Source organism: Neopsephotus bourkii, unplaced genomic scaffold (assembly GCF_033783945.1).
Source record: "Neopsephotus bourkii isolate Nb327-2 ecotype Australia unplaced genomic scaffold, CSIRO-AGI_Nbou_v1 NB_659, whole genome shotgun sequence".
NCBI lineage: Eukaryota > Metazoa > Chordata > Aves > Psittaciformes > Psittacidae > Neopsephotus > Neopsephotus bourkii.
This window is the reverse complement of record NW_026901158.1, coordinates 4890450-4908774: the sequence shown is the minus strand read 5'-3', so window position 1 is coordinate 4908774 and position 18325 is coordinate 4890450. Positions and strand designations below refer to the sequence as shown.

General features: G+C 52.1%; 1 protein-coding gene across 1 annotated transcript; it reads left to right on the top strand.

Moving 5' to 3' along the window:
- Positions 1-3108: 3108 nt before the first annotated feature.
- Positions 3109-17762, top strand: PLPP7 (phospholipid phosphatase 7 (inactive)). The gene is made up of 2 exons (XM_061352736.1): positions 3109-5459; positions 16925-17762. The coding sequence occupies exons 1-2, from the start codon at positions 5009-5011 to the stop codon at positions 17287-17289; spliced, it is 816 nt and encodes a 271-aa protein (XP_061208720.1). The 5' UTR covers positions 3109-5008; the 3' UTR covers positions 17290-17762.
- Positions 17763-18325: the final 563 nt, after the last annotated feature.

Below are 18325 nucleotides of genomic sequence, written 5' to 3'. Positions count from 1 at the left end.
GCGAGGGGGGGGTATCGGGGAGGGCCCCCGCTCCGGTCGCAGCCGCAGGATCAGAAAGGCAACGGGGTCAAACTTTGCCCAAACTCGCCCGTTGCTGCCCCGAGCCCCCCGGCGAGCCCCGCCGGCCGCCTGGGCTGGGACCGCCGCATGACAGCGGCCCCGAGCCCGCTGCGCTCCCTGCCCGCCCGTCCTCCCTCCTTCGCCCAGTCCCATCCCTCCCCCTGTATTTCGCTTTTAAACTGCAGCTGTTGAAGCTAAACCTCCTTTGCAAAAAGCAGCATTTCCTCCCCCTGCTCCGCGGATTGTGGGTAATGTAGTTTTGGTGAGACATGGCTCCCCACCCCTTCCCTTCCCTTTTCTTTTCCCCAGTGTATTTGCTCTCGGGTTTTCAGTTTAAGAGTTCCCTCTCCCAGCTGGAGCTTGGGTGGTAGATTTGGGAAAAGGGTGGTTTCCTTCTGTGCAAAACCAGTAGCCCTGAGCTTATGGACTGGGTTTCAAGCAGCCAGAAAGCAGCGCACTGACTGGGGAGCAACTGGAATAGAGACTTAAGAGCCACCCAAGGCAGCAGCAGCCCGTGGCAAAGTTGTAAACTTCTGTAATGGATCATTTCAGGAGTAACGCTGCTGAGGATCCCAACTGCAAGAGCTGAGCACCAGGAGAGGGATGTGTGTGTCCAGCTTTTTGGTAATAGCTGCTGCGCATTGAGGGGGATGCAGAGCTCCGGGTGCATGTTTGTTGTTATTATTGTACCCTTTGTGGCGTGTTTCTGCATAGGGAACCTGGGGAACCAAGAGCAAAAACCTCTTTGCCAGTGATGCCTACAGTGTGCTACAGCAGAGCAGAGTGGAATAAATGTCTTTTATTCATAGAGACCTAGGATCAGGAATGGTTTGGGTTGGAAGGGACCTTAAAGCTCCTCCAGCTCCAACCCCTGCCATGGGCAGGGACACCTTCCACTGGAGCAGCTTGCTCCAAGCCCCTGTGTCCAACCTGGCCTTGAGCACTGCCAGGGATGGGGCAGCCACAGCTTCTCTGGGCACCCTGTGCCAGCGCCTCAGCACCCTCACAGGGAAGAGCTGCTGCCGAAGAGCTCAGCTCAGTCTCCCCTCGGGCAGGTTCAAGCCATTCCCCTTGGCCTGTCCCTACAGGCCCTTGTCCAAAGCCCCTCTCCATCTTTCTTGTAGGCCCCTTTAGATATTAGTATTAGTCCTTCCCACCCTGTGCTCTCAACAGGCTCGATGAGCTCACTCTCCAGCACTGTGCACTTGCTGTCTGCCCTCCGATAGGAGGGAGAGACTGGAGCTACTGGGTGATCCTAACAAGCGAATGCCACGGGGTGAGGGGAGGCAGATTTGTTCCCTTCCACTGCAGCGGTGGAAAACACCCCATCTATTGCTTTTCTTCTGTGCATTTCTCAAAGGCTTGGCCAAGCATTTCCTTCAAACTTCCCAATAAAGTGCACAATTACAGTCACTAGCTCCAGCACAGCTACGAGAGCCAAGAACACACTCAAGTTACAAGCAACTTACCATCACGTAGCACAAGAAAGAATGGAATGAGCATCTCTAAGTGCAATATCCAGTTGCTTCAGCAGCCTCCAGAAGGTGTTGAAATCCTTTGACATTTCCAAGACTCTTTCACACTTTTCAAACAAGCTTGTCACACTTTCTCAGAGCATCATGAATCTGGTGAAACGGCGTCTTCGGCACCTCCAGTCTCACGAAGCTTCAGCCAGGTTTTGCTTCAGCTTGGCTGTCTCTGGTGTTCTGGTCAAGGAGGAAATTGCATTATTTCATTCTAATTAAATCAGCTTTTTAACTGCAGATGGAGTTTTCTCTGGGTTTTGGTTGTGCCCATCCCCATCACGCTGCTGGGAGTGATGAGTGTGGCTGCATTGAGCCCTGTATTGAGCCATTCCTATGCCTGAAAGCATGCTGCTCACTGATGGAATAGTTGGAGAGGTGAGGCTGAGCTGCGGTAAGTATGAATTACCAGTGTCTGGTGATGCTGTGTTGTGTTTCCTTCTCCTCCTTGTTTGATGAACCTCCCCATGTCTCATTGTAGCATGGCCGTGCTCCATTCCTGCCGTTATTACTGTGCCTCTATGTCCTTCCAGCATGTTTTCCTGGTTTATGGAAAGGCAGGGTTTGCTCTTCACCATCTGATCAGCAGCACATACAAGCAGCCCACTGGAGGCTACGTTGTGCTGTGCTGATGGGCCTGGCTGGATCTGCTGCCTGTGGCATACACACTGCACAAGACCACATTTCACTTTGGCCAAGCTCTCTCTCTTTCTCACCCCCAGAGCAATCCCACTCAGGAACACCATGGGTTTGCTTGCAATCATTTTGGCTGCAAGCTCTGCTTCTTGGCCAGGCACTGCTGGAGGCTGGGATGCACCAACACTGCCAGTGAATCACAGAGAAAGGGGACGTTGCTGCCTCTCCCATCCCACCCCATCTCCAGCCATCCATGGGGAATTGCGGTGGGCACCATGGGACTGCAGCACAGGACACTGCAGGGTGACAGGGAGGCAGCAGCACAGGGAGGCTGAGCGAGCTGGGAGCATGGAGCACACCAGATTTGTCCATGCGGATTTGTCCGTCCGGGCATTCTCCCAGGTGATCCGTGTGGATCGGGTGTCAGGCCTGGAATAGCCCTGCTGGAGCAGGAAGCCTGTCTACAAGCTTAGCAGGGATATTTATAAACCCTGGGGTTTGTGGCTGTGTTGTGAGCAGAGCAGCAGGATGGTGCTCATCATGGTCCCAGTGCAGGGACTGGGGAGGTTTCCTTCCCAAGCTTGGTTTCCCTGGCTGGATCCGGTGCTGACAGCCCACCCTGTTGCAGGAGAGACCAAACTGCTTTCCTTTCCCACTGCCCTTTTGACAGGGGTTTGCTGGTGCTGCATCCATCCCATGCAACCCTTCCTCCTCCATCCCCTTCCCACTGGGGACTCGTGCTGGGCTGTGGTGGACTCTCACAGGGAGGCTGGGGCAGCTCTGTATGTAAGGCAGGGAAATTCCCTTGTATCAGCATCAGCAGAAGAGACAGGCACCAGATTAAATTAACTCCACAGGCTTTCAAGGTATTTTTTACCCTGTGACATGCTCAGTAACAGCTCAGCATCCTGGGCACTGGACTGGACAGAGGGAGGGATGATTCTCCCTCTTTCTGTAGGCTTTCTGTGCCTGTGATGTTTGCAAAGAGCCCCGCACAGCAGCAGCCCTGCATGGAGCTGGAGGAGCAGGGCACCCATCCAGCAGGGAGGTGATGGCTGGAGCCAAGCTGAAGCAGTGATGATGGTTATCTCCTTGGCTCATGGCAGGTGGGCTGAGATTTACCGCATGCCTCGGAGCGGGGCAGCGGGATGAGGGCAGGCAGATAGGGACAGGGTGCTGACTGCCCTGATAGCGTGAGAATGCTGCTGAGCAGACAATGACCAGACAGGAGCTGGTGGGTGTCGGGGATGTGACAGTGCCAAGTGGTACCCGAGCTGAAGGGGTTGTGGTTTATGGGCTGGTGGGGGGGGGCAGCTCTTCCTCCAGCTGGAATCATCATCACAGATGAGGGGTAACTTCCTACAGGGTGTGATTCACAGATGAATTGATGTCATTTTCCCTTGAGAAAGGGAAATCTGAGCAAACCCAGGACCTCTGGCACTTGTTTGGCCAAGCATTGCTCTCACCTCTGGTCAGACTGTCAGTCAGATGGGCAAGGGCTGGGTGCATAGTTCTCACAGAGGGTTTTAAGAGCTATGGATTAAAAGTGCAAAGAAAGTGCAAACTTTTCCTTACTTAGAAAGCCAAGAGCCACCCCTCGTTTAGCACCTCAGCTCTCTGTTGGATTTTGGACAAGACTGTTAAAGACACCTGGGTGCCTGATTCCCTGGGTTACCTGTACAAATACTGACCTCCATAACTGGGTGTTTGTCACTGTCACCCAGAGAGGTGCCTGTTCAGCTCCTCGGTGCAATACTCATCTTCTCCACTTCTCTGCCCACGGGGGATTTCCAGCCTATGTGCATAGCAATAATCGTGTTTCTCAGGCGTGTGGGTTGTGTGGAGCCGTGACAGCTCCTTGCCCAGGGAAGGTAACCTGCCTGTCACCCTCTTTCAGCCTGGGATGTGCGATGCTGCATGACACGGCACAAGCGTGCGGTATTGAGGCCACGCTCGGCGCTGGGGGCAGGAGGATGGGAATTCATTTGCGGTGCCGTGTCTCTTTTAATCCAGGAGGCAGGTGATGCTTCTCCCTGCTCCAGGAACGGGGTGAGTGATGGGAGATGCTGCAGGGGTGCACCCTGAGCGGGAAGGGAGGATGGAGCTCGTGATGCTTGAAAGGTATCCATGCAGTGAGAGGAAGGCGGTGTTTAGGGTGCCCTTGCGGGGGGGGAGATGTTGGAGAACAGAGAAATCAATAAGACACCCAGGTAGAATTCCTTGTGAGGAAGCCCCTAATCAACACCCAGCCTTGGAGCTTGCAAAGCCAGGCTGCACAGCACTTGATAGGAGCAGTGCTAGCTGTCATGGGGAGGGGGGATGCTGTGATTTCCTCCAGCTCCTTCTCTCTGACACAGAAATGCGAATTGCCATGCCTAAAAGAACTACATTTCCCATTTTCCCTTGCAGCCCAGGGGAATAAGCAATTGGAAGATTTAAATAGACCAGGCCAGAAGCAACCAACCTTTGGCACAACGCTTTTCCCTCCTCTTCTTCCAATCTATTGGCTGTTTAACCTTTTTCCCTGGCACTGGAGTGGCTGCCAGGCCTGGCATTAATTCTCCTTCCAAGCTTGCTAGGCCCGTGAAGTAAACAGCCATGTGCATTCCTTACTCTATATTTAACAGCTGCAGTCTGTGCTGGGGGCAACTGCAACAGAGGGGAACCTTTGCAGCCTCCCAAATTCACGGCTTGTGAGGGTGGGAGTGGGGGAAGCTTCCTGCAGGGAGAAGAGGGATTTCTCTCCTTCCCGGTGTTTGCAGAGCAGGTTGCGTTAAAGAGAGACTGCAATGCCAGCATCCCAGGCGCGGTCCAGGGCAAGAGACAGGAACAATGTCCTCAACAGGGCTGAGTTCCTCTCCCTGAACCAGCCCTTGAAGGGGAACCAGGAGAACAGGGGCTCCGGCAGAAAGCAGAGCGGCCAGGCCGGAGGAGCTGGTACCCAGAGCAGCAACCCCAAGGAGCGGAGGCAGTCGCAGCAGCTGCCCGAAGAGGACTGCATGCAGCTCAACCCCTCCTTCAAGGGAATCGCCTTCAACTCCCTGCTGGCCATCGATATCTGCATCTCCAAGAGGCTGGGGGTGTGCGCCAACACAGCCTCCTCCTGGGGTGGTGCCCGCTCCATGATCAACCTCCTGGGGATAACGGGGCACGGCATCCCCTGGATCGCGGGGACGCTCATCTGCCTGGTGAAGAGCAGCACGCTGGCAGGCCAAGAGGTCCTCATGAACCTGCTGCTAGGTGAGTGGCAAACCTCCCTCCCCACCGGGAGAGCCCAGCCCTGGTCACAAGGGGCAGCGGCAATGGGACTCCTCCTCTGCCTGCTCCCAGCCACCGGTGTGGTTGGGAAGCAGGGAGTGACCTTTAGGGTGAATGCTGCACGTATTGGCTGTCTCAGTCATGGGTACCATGGGTGATGGGTGTAGCAAAGAGTTGTCTGAGAGGGATGGAGGAATCTTGGTAGCTGGTGGTACCCATGGAGTAGGGGCAGGTCCTTGGTCCTGGATGGGACAGGCTTGTCCAGTCAGATCAAAGAAGCGTCTGTGATGTGCAGGTGTATACCAGCAGCCATGTCTGTATTTAATGTAGGGTCATCTGCATTGGTGGTTTGATAGATGGGAAAACGTAAAGATTTGAATCTTTGATATGTGGATCGATTCCTGAAGATATCCTTGAGGAAAAGATGTTCCCAGACCCTGGTTCCCATCTCAGCCACCACGTGATGGAGTCCTGCAGTCTGATCTTGTCTCTACCTTCCCTTGGGGACCTTTCTTGCTGCTGTCCCATTTCCATGTGCTAATTTGACCCAGAGGCTGTGCAGATGGGCTGGGATCTCTCTGCCTTTCCTGCTAGTCCTCCTCTGCATGGTGGTCAGTGCCCTTGTTTCTGGAGGTTGGGGTGTGTTAGAGTTGCCTTCTAAGTTAAGCAGGGCCCATTCCACCCGTGTGGACCAACGTCCCACCAGTGACCACGCTGAGCTCTAGGCATGACTTCCCTCAGATCCTGGCCCCAAACCGCCCTGGCCATGTCTATCTGAGGACCTTGCTCTTCTTGTTGTTCTGCCTTTGGCATGGTGCTCACTTATCATGTTTTTCCTTGTGACTAACTCCTCTGTGCTATCTCATCTGGCTGGGATCCACCAATGTGTTTCACCCTCTCCCAAAACCAGCGATTGGATCTCCCACTTTTGGTTGGTAAGAGAAATTAAAAAACATTGGATTTAGGCCTCTGCTTCTCAGGGATCCTTTTGAGAAGGCATAGGGACCTTGCATTTCAGAGGCACCCCAGGTAAGGGACCAATGCGACACAATGTGGGCTCTGCAGCATGGCCCCATTTCTTTCTCACAGGTTCATCTTTAGGAGAGGGTGCAGACTGCACTGAACTGGCTTGCACAGCACCCTGGTGCCTTTTCTCCCCTCTTGCCTTTGAAAGAGACCGTCCTTGTGCTGTGACATCTAGAGAAGGGAGGCCATGGCAGGGAAGCAGCCAGAATAGCATCAGCGTGATGCAGAGCCCGCTGATGTCAGCAGTTCTTCCAGGGGCTCCTCGGTGTGCTGGGTCAGCCTCTCGCTGAGAGAAGCTCCGTTTAAAAGGGCACGAGGATGAAATAGGAGGTGACGAACATCAGCGGGCACAGTGTCCAGATGTCTCTTGACCTGAGAGCCTTTGATGGCCTTGGAGCATGAAAACTGACCTCTTTGGCTCCAAAATATTTGAGGTCCTTATAAAGCACTAGTGCCACCTTTGGCTTAAAAACAAGGACAGTTTTCTCACCCTTCTGTTGCCATCTGAGGAGGCCAAATGCGAAACCATAGAAACTTTGAGTATCAGGTGGGCACTGGGAGAGCTCAGCCCTGCTTGGGTCTCAAATGTGGTGACTTGACAGCTCCATTGAGAGCTCCAAAGAGCAGCCTCCAAGTCGCTCCTTTTTGCCCTCCAAGTGGACAGCACTGAGTGGTGCACCCTGAGCCTCTGTTGTCAGAGCTTCTTCTGCAGAACTCGTGTCACCCCACAGAGCTCATCTCTGTGTGGCCTTGGTTTGATATTCCAGATTGCAGCCAGAAACTCCGAGTATCCGAGTAGCTGCTGCTGTAATACCTGCATTGCTGATGGAGGAAGGAGCCTGGCTGTGGAGCATGGGGCTGCTGGAGCCCATGATTAGTGGGGTCTTGTGTAGGTAGGAAGGGCATGACACAACTGCTGCATCTGGCATCCTTGGTCCCTCCCACTGGTGTTTTCCTATGGTTCAAATCCATCAGGATGTGCTGTAAAGTGGGGACAGCCCAAAGGGAAGGGAACCTCCTAGTGCTTCCCTGGTCTCTGGGGAAGAGGGAAGTGGGGAAGTCGGTACTGCCTGTGGTGCCCCTTCCTCACCTCCCCTGTCTGTCCTCCCTTCCCCCTGCTTGCTGAGGGTTTGAGACATCAAGCAGGATTTCTGATGCAGTCTCTGGGCAGGGAGCCAGCCCATCACAGAGCACTTGTTTAGGATGTGCAATCAGGCTTTCAAGGCGAGGAGACAGGAGACTGCTGGAATGGGACCGGGAACCTGGCAGAAGCATCACTGCAGATGGAGGGGGGGCACTTGCGCCTGAGGAGCTCTTGCCAACACATGTGGGAGCATTTTGGGTGAGGGGGGTCTGACGCCGGGGTGCTCCATCCATCCCAACTGCAGATGTTGATCAGCAACCCCAAAGCAATGTTTTCCCCCTGTGTTTGCTATCTGTGATGGAATCTATCGATTCTCATTGTCATCCCTCCCAGCAAATGCCAAACAGCCAGAGGAGCATGTTCACGAGTTGTTGCTGAAAAGATGGAAGGAATCAGATATCTGTGCCCACTGTACAAAATCCCTCTGCCAGAATGTGCTTTCAGGAAGACTCTGTCAGCACTGCCAGCCCTGGCTGTTGAAGAGTCAGGAAGGAAGTCTGCACCCCTCAGCCAAACCGAGGAAATCAGGAAACCCCCACTTTTAGAGTTCATTTTATTTGAATGAATGACTCAAATGGGAACTTTCAGGACCTTTCAAGCTTTTCTCTGCAATCACAAGGTTTTCATGAAAACGGAGGTGCTCAGGAAATCATTTGAACCTTGCAATTGGTCTTTCAAGGGGAAAACAGGTGTAAAGCTTGCACTAAAATTCCCAACCTGCTTCAGAACCAGACAGAAACTCCACCGAGCCCTGGGGGAAGCAGTGCCTCAGTTTCTGGTTCTGATCCCTCTGGTGAGGATGTGGATCCAAATTTAGTGATTCATTGACTGTAAAGCCGGTAAAGAACATTTGGATCATCGATCTAACCCACGGCAAAACACAGGCTGGAGCACATCCCTTAATTTATTCCTGTTCAATTTGTTATGGGGAAAAACCCAAACACTCAATCTGATGTACAATTACAAGTGAGGGTGAACTTGTCAGAACCGTTTCTATATTACTGCAGTGGTAGGGATGCTCACAAGCGCCTTCCTTTCAGTTTGACTCTTCCCTTCATTGCATCTGCATACCCTCGCCTCTCCAGCTGAAGAGCTCTTTTAGCCAACATCTCTTCTGCCTTTCAATATTTTGGATAGTGCTCAAGTCATTTCTTCACCTCCTATTTATTAAGCTGAACAGATTGATCTCGTTAGAATGATGATCTTTCCACGTCCAGGCTACCTTCTTGCTCTGATGGAATATGGTCATCCATCCAAAGTGGTCATTCCAGTGAAGTCCACCTATTGTGTTTAGAGCCAAATAACTACCTCATTTAGTTATCTGCACTCCAGCTTTGTGCCTTTGCTGGCAGAAGGTATCTGCTCAGTTAACCCTCCATATAAAATACATATTCATGCTCAGTTTGAAATACCAGCCATTAACTGATTCTGCTTTGCTCACAGCTTTCTGAAATAGGCATTTAGATTAGGAGAAAAGAAAACTCCAGTCACCCCTTTGCCTGTTGTCTCAGTGACACAGGTCCTGGTCCTCCACCGTCACCAGCTGGCTCTGCATCCCTCTTCCAAGGAGCGGGTTGGCTCTTTGGGGCTGTCACTAAGCATTTATTGCCATCAGTTAAAGCAGTGCTGTAGGGTATGGACACAGCACCATGAGCAAATGACATGGGAGGAGGAATGAAGGGGAGCCCAGGGTCACTTCTCCTCTCCTGAAGGTCAGTGAGGAGGCAGTTCTTGCTCTCTTCAGCCTTCTCCCTGAATACTGACCCAGTTTTAGTCTGCCTGGGAACCAAGCCATGATATTCTGAGGCATAGTCCCCTGCAGACTTTATCCAAAGCCATATATGTATTCATGTTTAAATATGTATTTATAAATACATATGTATGTCCAGGACTCTGCAGTCCCATCCCAGAAGCTTCCAAGCAAGACCAGATTGGCAGGAAAGGAAGGAAAGACAGCAAGGAATGCCTTCTCCAGGCCCCTTGAGCCCCTGCTGACCCTGATTTAACAATACAGAGGTGCTTCAGGTATTGTCACTGGAGGCCATGCGGTGAAAACACAGATAGTAAAGCCCATTGCTGCTAAAGGTCACTGACTAAATTAAGTGCCCAGGCAGCACAGACAAGTTCATCCTGTTGAGCCTCAGGGCTCAGCCCAGACCATGGGAGTTGCACGGTGGATGAATCAGTCTGTACACAGCAGAGCTCGCTAAGCCAAGAGCCCCAGAGGTGCTTTGGGGCCAGATGTGTCTGTTTGCTCCCCTTTAATTTAGTCCCTGTGAGACTCAGGATTTCCTGAGCTATGTAGGGCAGACGATGCTTCGGCAGGGAAGGGGAGCCGGTGTCCTGTGTGAGCCATCCCTCCTTGTAAAACCCGGCCCAAGGAGGAGGTCTGGCCCCTGTCCAGTGTCCACTGAGACCTCAGCAAGTTTGCAGCACATCCGCCCAGTTTAAATGTGAAGTAACCCAGTATGACTGAACCATGGCCAGGCAGAGGGAAGGACACAGATGCCCACTCTCTGCATCCAGTATCTAGACACAGGTCCAGCCTGGTGTTAAATATTCCTCTTCATCACATCAGGCTGCTAACCTGCTTCTAGTTGTCCTGCCCGGATACAGCAGTTATCTGGTCCTTTGGTGGTGCCATCCTCACCCTTCATCCCCTCAAGGCTGATGAGCTCAGGCATCTCTGAACAGCAAGTGATGCTCAGCTCCCCCGGCTTCCCTGCCCCCCTTCCCTCTCCTTCCTTGCCTGCTTCCTCTATAGCAAGTATATACTGTTCACTGCAGGGCAGGCTTGTGAGTCTGCAGTGTCCCTTCAGATGAAGGACAGTCAGTGACAGGCTGGGACCCATCTGTCTGCGGCTGGAGCAGACATGAGGCTATTCCCAGGGACATGCATAGGGTCTGATCAGCCCCTGGGTACCAGGGCAGCATCGAGGGGCTCAGCTCCTGGCTGGCTGCTTGGTGCTGAGGATGCTGCAAGCCCTGCAGCCGACAGCGTGCAGCCCTTGGGGAAGCTGCAGCAAGCTGAAATCCAGCCCTCACACAGAGTGAGCAGGCAAAATGTTCCACAGCCTGAATGCAAAGTGAGAGAGAAAGAAGTGCGAGGGTTGTTGAATGGGAAGAGGGGGAATAAACATGGGAAATGAGTCATCCTTATGTCTGTCACTCCGGGAACGGCTTCCCATTGCCCCTGCCTGGAGCAGAAAGGGGACTGTAGCTGTTTCACTCAGGCAGAGCCAGCCCTGCTGGAGAGGCTGAGCCAGGCTCTGGCCCAAAGGGAGATCCTGGGAAATGGGTGAGTGTGTTTGCCTCTAATGCGGCCTGACGGGAGCAGTGGCTGGGAAGAGGAAGGTGGAGGAGTGTTGGGCAGCGAGGTGAGTCTATGGGAGGAGCAAGGGCAGGGAGAGCCCATGGGGTATCCTGCTATGGGACTGGAGCAGGATGGGAGGGGGGAATCAGATGAACCATCTCCCATGGGGTATCCTGCTATGGGACCGGAGCAGGGTGGGAAGGGGAAATCGGATGAACCCATCTCCCCTGGGGTATCCTGCTATGGGACCAGAGCTGGATGGGAAGGGGAAATCAGATGAACCATCTCTGTTCTTTTCCCTTGGAAGCCATCTCCATGGTTTTGCCCGGAGCACTCTCTGTTTCTGACTAGACAAGGATGCTGGAGACATACCTGACCTGGGTCTAATGCACTGCAAGGTGTGTTGGTTGGAGTATCTCTGAGTACCACAGCATCAGCCCAAATTGGGGCTTTGGGCTGTTTGCCTTGCTGAAGGCAGCAGGGTGTACACACAAGCGTAAGCAGCACTGAGGCCAAGGGAGGAGTCCAGCTTCTATGGGCTGCAATGTGCTGGTGGTCACCAACCCAAGGCCTTTTCCTTCCTTCACCAGCGCTTGTGGGTTGCTGTGTGTGGTTCTGGGATGTGCTGATGTTCCCTGCACTGCTGCCACAGCATTCAGGGACATTTCAAGCTGTCAGAACCCTTCTGGGATGCAGCTGAGCCATCCTGGGGGGGTGCTCAGCTCATGTTCCTCACCAGCACAAGCCCTTTTCACTGCGCTCACCATCTCGTCCCCAAGCTGTGCAGCCCCCCCCCTCAGTCAATGATGCTGAGATGCAAATTACCCAGCTCCCAAGGGCACAGTATTTCCAAGGGGGGAACTCCAGGCAGCCTGTGTTTGCACTCAGGGCTGGTTCTAATCATCTGGGATATAGTGGCTCTATTTTTAGTTGTTGGTTGGGGTTTTTTTCACTATTAATTGTACAATGCAGCTTTCCACCATTATTCTTCACCTCCCTGTGGCCACTTATCCCATGCTGCTGCTTGTTCAGCCAAAAAATAACCTCCCACCAAAATGCTCCAGCATCTGATTCATTGGTTCTTCAGCATGTCCTGCCATCTGTGCCTTTTCTCAGCTCTCACACCCAATAGTACCACATTTGGGGAAGGAAATGGAGTAGAGGAGTTCACTTCCAGAGGGGTGGATCTCCTCCAGTTCCCACCAGCTCCACCACAGAGGGGCTGGAGATGCTTTTGAAACCTGCATCTTGCATTACTATCAAGTAGTCAAGGCTGCAAACAGCTCGTTTTCCAGGTCAGGGAGCCTAATGCCTGGGGGAGATTTGGGAAGTTCAGAAACAGGAACTTCCCAAGAAGGAGGCAGTGTTCATTATTATGAACTCATTATTATGAACTCATTATTATGAATTCATTATTATAATAAAAATGAATGAATTCATGATTATCATAGTAATGAATGAATTCATTATTATGAATTCTAATTGTGCAGCAAAAAATCCCTGTTTTCTGGGCATGGTGACATCTGCCCAAGGTTCATTCCTGAGTGGCTGATCTGGGAATACAGCACCTTCAAAGGCAGCTGTGGTGGAGAGCATGTGCCATCTCAGTGGTGTTGGTGTAGCACAGAGGAACCCAGGTTGGAGCAGGCTGCAGGTTCTGAAGCACAGGCAATGAGTTACCACCAAGTTGTCTCTGCTTTAATACAGTGCTGGGGATGGGCAGATGGGGTGTTCAATGCTCTTGGTTGCTCCTGAGTTGGCAGGATGGGATTGCTCCTTGTTCCTGGGCATTTACCCCCACCTTTTCCTCTCCCCACAGCTCATAGTCCAGCTTGTGGATGTTTCTGATCCCAGTCTCACAGGCTGGGCTCTGTCTCATCCAAGCAGCTCCATGTGCACGGAGCCCCATGAATCACATCTGCAGGAGTGGATGAAGCCAAGGGCTTTTTTGGCTTTCTCCTTTTTCCCTCTCTGCCCCCATCACTGCACCCAGGGTGTTTTTCAGCTGTGATTACATGCTTATATAAACATCTCAGCTGGCATCTTCCTCTGTCCTTGGAGACGCTGCCTGGCTCCAACCTGGGGCGGGCAATGGATGCCCCCAAGGGTGCTCACTCCATCCTCATCCTCAGCTGACAGAAAAGACCTTATGGGACAAAAAGGACCTTATGGTGACAGGGGGCATCCAACTGGTTCAGCTTTTCATAAATATGAGCTTTGGGGTTTGGCTTGGTTCTGCTTGATGATGCTTCAGGTTTGTCCTTGTGCCTTGCCTGCGCAGGGCTTGCCTCTCCGCTCTTAATGGGCTCCTAAGGTTTAGTGGCAGGAGCAAGGCAGATAATTGTTTTCCTTTTCTTATTAATAGATATAAAACGTCTGCCCAGGGGGCTCACTTTCAGCTAATTTGCTGTGCATCTGATGCCAGATGTTGGCTATTTACATACCAAGGTGATCTCTGATGCTAAAATTGTCGCAGGCAGACAGGACTTGCTCTTTGGTTTTGTGCTTTAAGGAAGTTTATGGTGTTAATAGAGCTTTTTGTGATGGTTTTGCAGGGGAAATCTGGAAGGACTGTTTCCCTTTGACAGCAGGTCAAAAGGGAAATTCTGGGTCATTTTCACAAGAATGTGAAAGGAGTGATGGGCAAGAGCTAATCCTTCCTTTGCTCTTTTACACCCAGCGCTACCTGGAGTTTATATCCAATGCTGCCTCTGTTTTAAATCCAATGCTGTATGCATCTGGGGGACGGGCATGATGAAAACATCACTTTAAAGGAAGATTTCTTGCTCCTCTGCTCTCCCCTCGGTCAGGAGGCACGCTGCCATCCCTGCTGCGCTCCGACAGCCCCGTCTGCCTGTCTCCAGAGAGCAGCATTACGCAAGTGCAGGCTGGTAAATCAGCTGCAGGCTCCCTTCTGCAGTCCCTCCCCGGGCTGTATTTCCTCCAGCCTTTAGTCGGGTCCCTGAAGGATTTGTACATCTCTGCCTGTGTTAGGGCAGACCGAAGGTGATGCTGCTGCTTTGCAGGTGGCTGCTCTGGGAGGTGCAAGATTAAGGGCCTTTGGATGCAAACAGTAGCCAGTAGGCACCAGAGATACCCATCTGCAGCTGGACTCATCACTAAGGTTGCCCATAACAGAGTTAACCCCGTAATGGATGAGGAGGGAGGGTTTGGTTTGCATTAAGGGGCGAAAGCAAGCGAGCTGAAGTCCAAGTGGGTATGTAGGTCAAGGAATTGCAAGGGAATAGGGCTGAGGCTGGGGCTGCTGAGTATCTCTGCTCCTGCAGGGTGCCCCATTGGCAGCGCCATCATCAGCAGTGCTTGTGCTGATTCACCCTGGCAGCGCAGCAGCAGTGGGCAGGGCACAGAGGTTCTGCTGAGCCTCAGAGCTGGGTGAGGGCACTGGGACAACCAGTACCTTAGGGGCTGGGGCAGGGCAGGCTGCTGGGGCTGCTCCATAAATCAGTTGTTTCATGGAACTGGGTGGAAGGAACAGAAAGTGCAAGGGGAATAGGCAGAGAAAGCACCAAACAGAAGGATCTTGGGGAGTTTTCATTTAAACAGCAGATTAACCCCAGTTTTAATGCTGTCATGCCTTGAGATCTTGAATATGAGCAAAGGAGGCTTTCTGCTTTCTGTGCATCATTTGATGAAAACCAAACCTAGCAGTACTGAAGGCCCAGTTTAGTCATCTGCTGAACAAAAGGACCATTAAAGCAGCTCTTTGGCATGTTCTCCATGCCCTGAACACCTCCATGCACACAGGCCTGCATCCCTCAGGTTGCCCTGACATCCCCTTTGCCCATAAAATAATCTTGTAAGTGCAAAATACTGACAGATATTGGTAAACACCACCCATCAGTAAAGCACAATACATCTGTGCTACTGATGTGCAGGCAGATTTGACGGGGAATGGTGTGTAGCAGGGGTATTGTACACCATGGAGGAGACACTGGGTACTTTGGGGTACTTCCTGAGCCCTGGCTGAGCTCCTCAGCAATGCAATAAGCTGCTGACTTCAGCAGAAGCAGCTTCTTCTCTTGGCAGCACTGGTGCATCACCTTATCTGAAATGAATGCATGTGCCTGGGCTCCTGAGTTTGCATTCCAAGGCGTCAGTTCTCACCCAGTTCTTGTCCAGGTGAGAGGGGACCAATGAGCAATGCAGCTGGTGAGCTGAAGCACTTTGCTGCATCGAGGCTGTGGAAGGGGTCACCTTGCTGGGTGAGGAGCTGGGCTCAGGGTGATTTAGGAAGCATCAGCAGAGCTGCATGGCTGCCTGGACACAGCAATACTGCTGGTTAGCTTCAGCACTTTGTTACCATCAGTGCTGACAGCACTCAGCTTTAACAGGAAACCCCCAAGAGTGGCTGCTCCAGCCTGCGTTTGAAATTCCTCCCTCCCATTCCCCTCCCATCCAGCCCCTTAATAACATCAGCACCCATCAAATACAGAGATCCACTGTGTGCCAGGGTCCCCCTCCATTGGCTGTGGACCTCCCCCTTCTCTCTGCCCATCACATCAGGCAGGCTCAGTGTCCTGTCTATCCTTGCCCTCCTAAGCCCATTGCTACTGCTACAGGGCTGGTGTTGTATCTGCAGACTCAAACCTTGATTCAGACACCACCTATAAACCTTTCCTTCATGTCCACCTTCTGCTTCTCATTGTGGTTAACTTAAGAGTCCCACTGTGGCCTGTGCTGCCATTGACACTATAAAGGAGCTGGTACCCAGACCTTTTCTCCTGCTCCATCTCCCCTCCACAGCTCTGAGAGCCCAGGAGTGGCTCGGGCAGGACCTGGGTTACAGGAGGTTCAAGGAGTTCCTGCTGTCCCCCTTCCCCATGCAAGATACCCTGCAGATGAGAATAGCCCTTCTATAAGGGGAGAATTTGGCCAGGATAAACCCCATCTCCACCCCAAAGCAGTGCTGGAGGCTGGCTGTGCAGGGGTGGCACGCAGCGGGAGGCAGGCAAGCAGAGCTGCCGTGACAGCTCCTGCCAGGAGGAGCTGCCTGCCTCCAATGTGCCACCTCATTTCCCATCCCCTGCCACCGCCGCACTCCCATCCATCCTCCTGAAACCTTGTCAGCTCTCAAGGAACAGTCTTTATCAGGGGAGAGGAAGCAGGCGACTGGCCGCTCGCATTCCTGCTGAAGGAGCAGGCTGTGCTCACGATGCTCTATATTTCCTTGTCATCGCTGTGAGGAGCTGAAATCAGCACTCTGGCTAATTAGGAGGGCTGGGGAAAAGCAGATGAGTGGATTAAAGGAAACTAAAATCAATGCTAGGAAATAGAAACGACAGTACCAGTTGGCTGGGGCAAAGGAGGTGGGATGAAGAGAAGGATGATGAAGACAAGTGCTGATGAGTTTGGCTCCCAGAGCAGTTAGAGAAGAAAGGTGATTTAGTGTCAAGATATGTAGCTGCAGGGATGATCCCTCTGCTGCCACAAGCCTGGATTTGCTTAGGCTGGGGGATGTGTTACCCCCAAACCATGTTTGTGCAGGGAAAGGGGTGCATGGGGTGACTTGAAGGGAGAAAGCCCCAGGAAGAGGGAGGAGAGTATAAGCAAGAAATGGCTTGTGGGTGTTCAACACCTCAGCTAAGGGAGAGGGAGGACAGGAACAGGGACACCCAGTCTGGTGGTTTCAGGGCCCAAAGAGTGTTAATTTTAGCTTCACCAGTTGCTCTTTCCCTCCCCAGGCAGATCACTTGCCTCTTCAGTTTGGGTTTCTCCCAAAAGAGATGGTGCTAATGGTACTTGCCTTCTCCATGGCAGGGTTGATTAACTTTTGGGTGGTGACCAGAGGATGGGGAGGCTGCCTGCAGCTGACCCATGGACACATGGGTGGAAATGAACCCAAATCTCTACCTAAAAACAGTGACCATCCTTGAATGTTCTGCCTTGAAACTTGCCTTTGACTCTGCTCCATCTCTGACCTTTCTCTCGTCTCTTATTCTATAGCCCTGCTCCTGGACATCATGATTGTGGCTGGTCTGCAGAAGCTGGCCAAGCGGAAGGGTCCGTACGACGTCACCCCTGGCTTGTTGGACTACCTGACCATGGACACCTATGCATTCCCAGCCGGGCACGCCAGCCGGGTGGCCATGCTCTCCAAGTTCTTCCTCAACCACCTGGTCTTGGCCATCCCTCTCCGGATCCTGCTGGTCCTCTGGGCCTTTTGTGTGGGCTTTTCCCGTGTCATGATTGGACGGCACCACATCACAGATGTCCTGTCTGGCTTTGTTTTCGGCTACTTACAGTTCAGGCTGGTGGAGTTGATATGGATGTCTTCCAACACGTGTCAGATGTTGATATCCATCTGGTGAACACGGGGACTTGACGGCCTTTCCACTGGAAACAAGTAGATACTTGAAGAGTCTCCCTCCCAGTGTTTTCTACATGTTGTTTGTTGGAAGCAGTTGTAGCTTCCATGAGTAGTGGTGTTTTTTAATGTTGCTTCCCCACTTGAAAAGAGTTTCTTGCAATGGATTGGGTTTTAGCAATCAAAGGCCGTACCTTTGGCCCTATTCTGAAGCTGTGTTTGGACAGCAGCCTAATTTAGCTTTACAGGTGAGAGAAACGAGCTACGTGGCTGCCTATGGGTGGTTGACATCAGCACCTTGATGTGTCCTCAGGGGAGGCAGCGCCTGAGAGTTTCCTGAGAACACGTTCGTTCACTTTTTTGATGCTAAACCATTTTGGCCACAGTGCTTTTTCCTTTTGTAAGGCGAGGAGTGTGTCTTGTACAGAGTCAGGACACTGCTGGCACTTCACAGATAATAAATAATCAGAGAAATCCTGCCCTGTTTGGTTCTTATCATGAGGGAAGGGACAAAAGCCAGCTCAGTGCAGCTTTGAGATACGCGTTCAACTTGGAGCAGGTCTTGACTGAAGGGATGCAAATGATCACTTCAATGGTTTGCTTTGCACAGGGTGGACCTCGATGGGTGCTCAGGATGCTGAAGGTGGCGTATTGAAACCAGCCTTTCACCTGCTGTTCAGAAGTCTGCTCTGTGAGGGTTGTGGGGAAGGGTTGGTCTGGTAAAGGGCAAATGCAAGTTGTCTGTTTTCATCCTAGTCAGGGAGTAATTGAATGGGCATTGTGCTGAGTCGTGGTGATTGTGCAAAGCAGGTCTAGATACAAAGCGGAGTCTTCGTGGCTATGATTTTATAATGATGCCAAATGATGGGAATTTTCAAGGTAAGTCTTGTACAGCATTGACTGTTTTCTGGTACACCCAGCAATGCTGGTGAGCTAGAGGGAGGAAGCCAGAACTGCTCATACCCCTGTCTCTACTTGCTTAGCTGTAACCTCATTACAGAGGTAAATGTTCCTGTGTCTTACCCTGTATGAAATGAGGA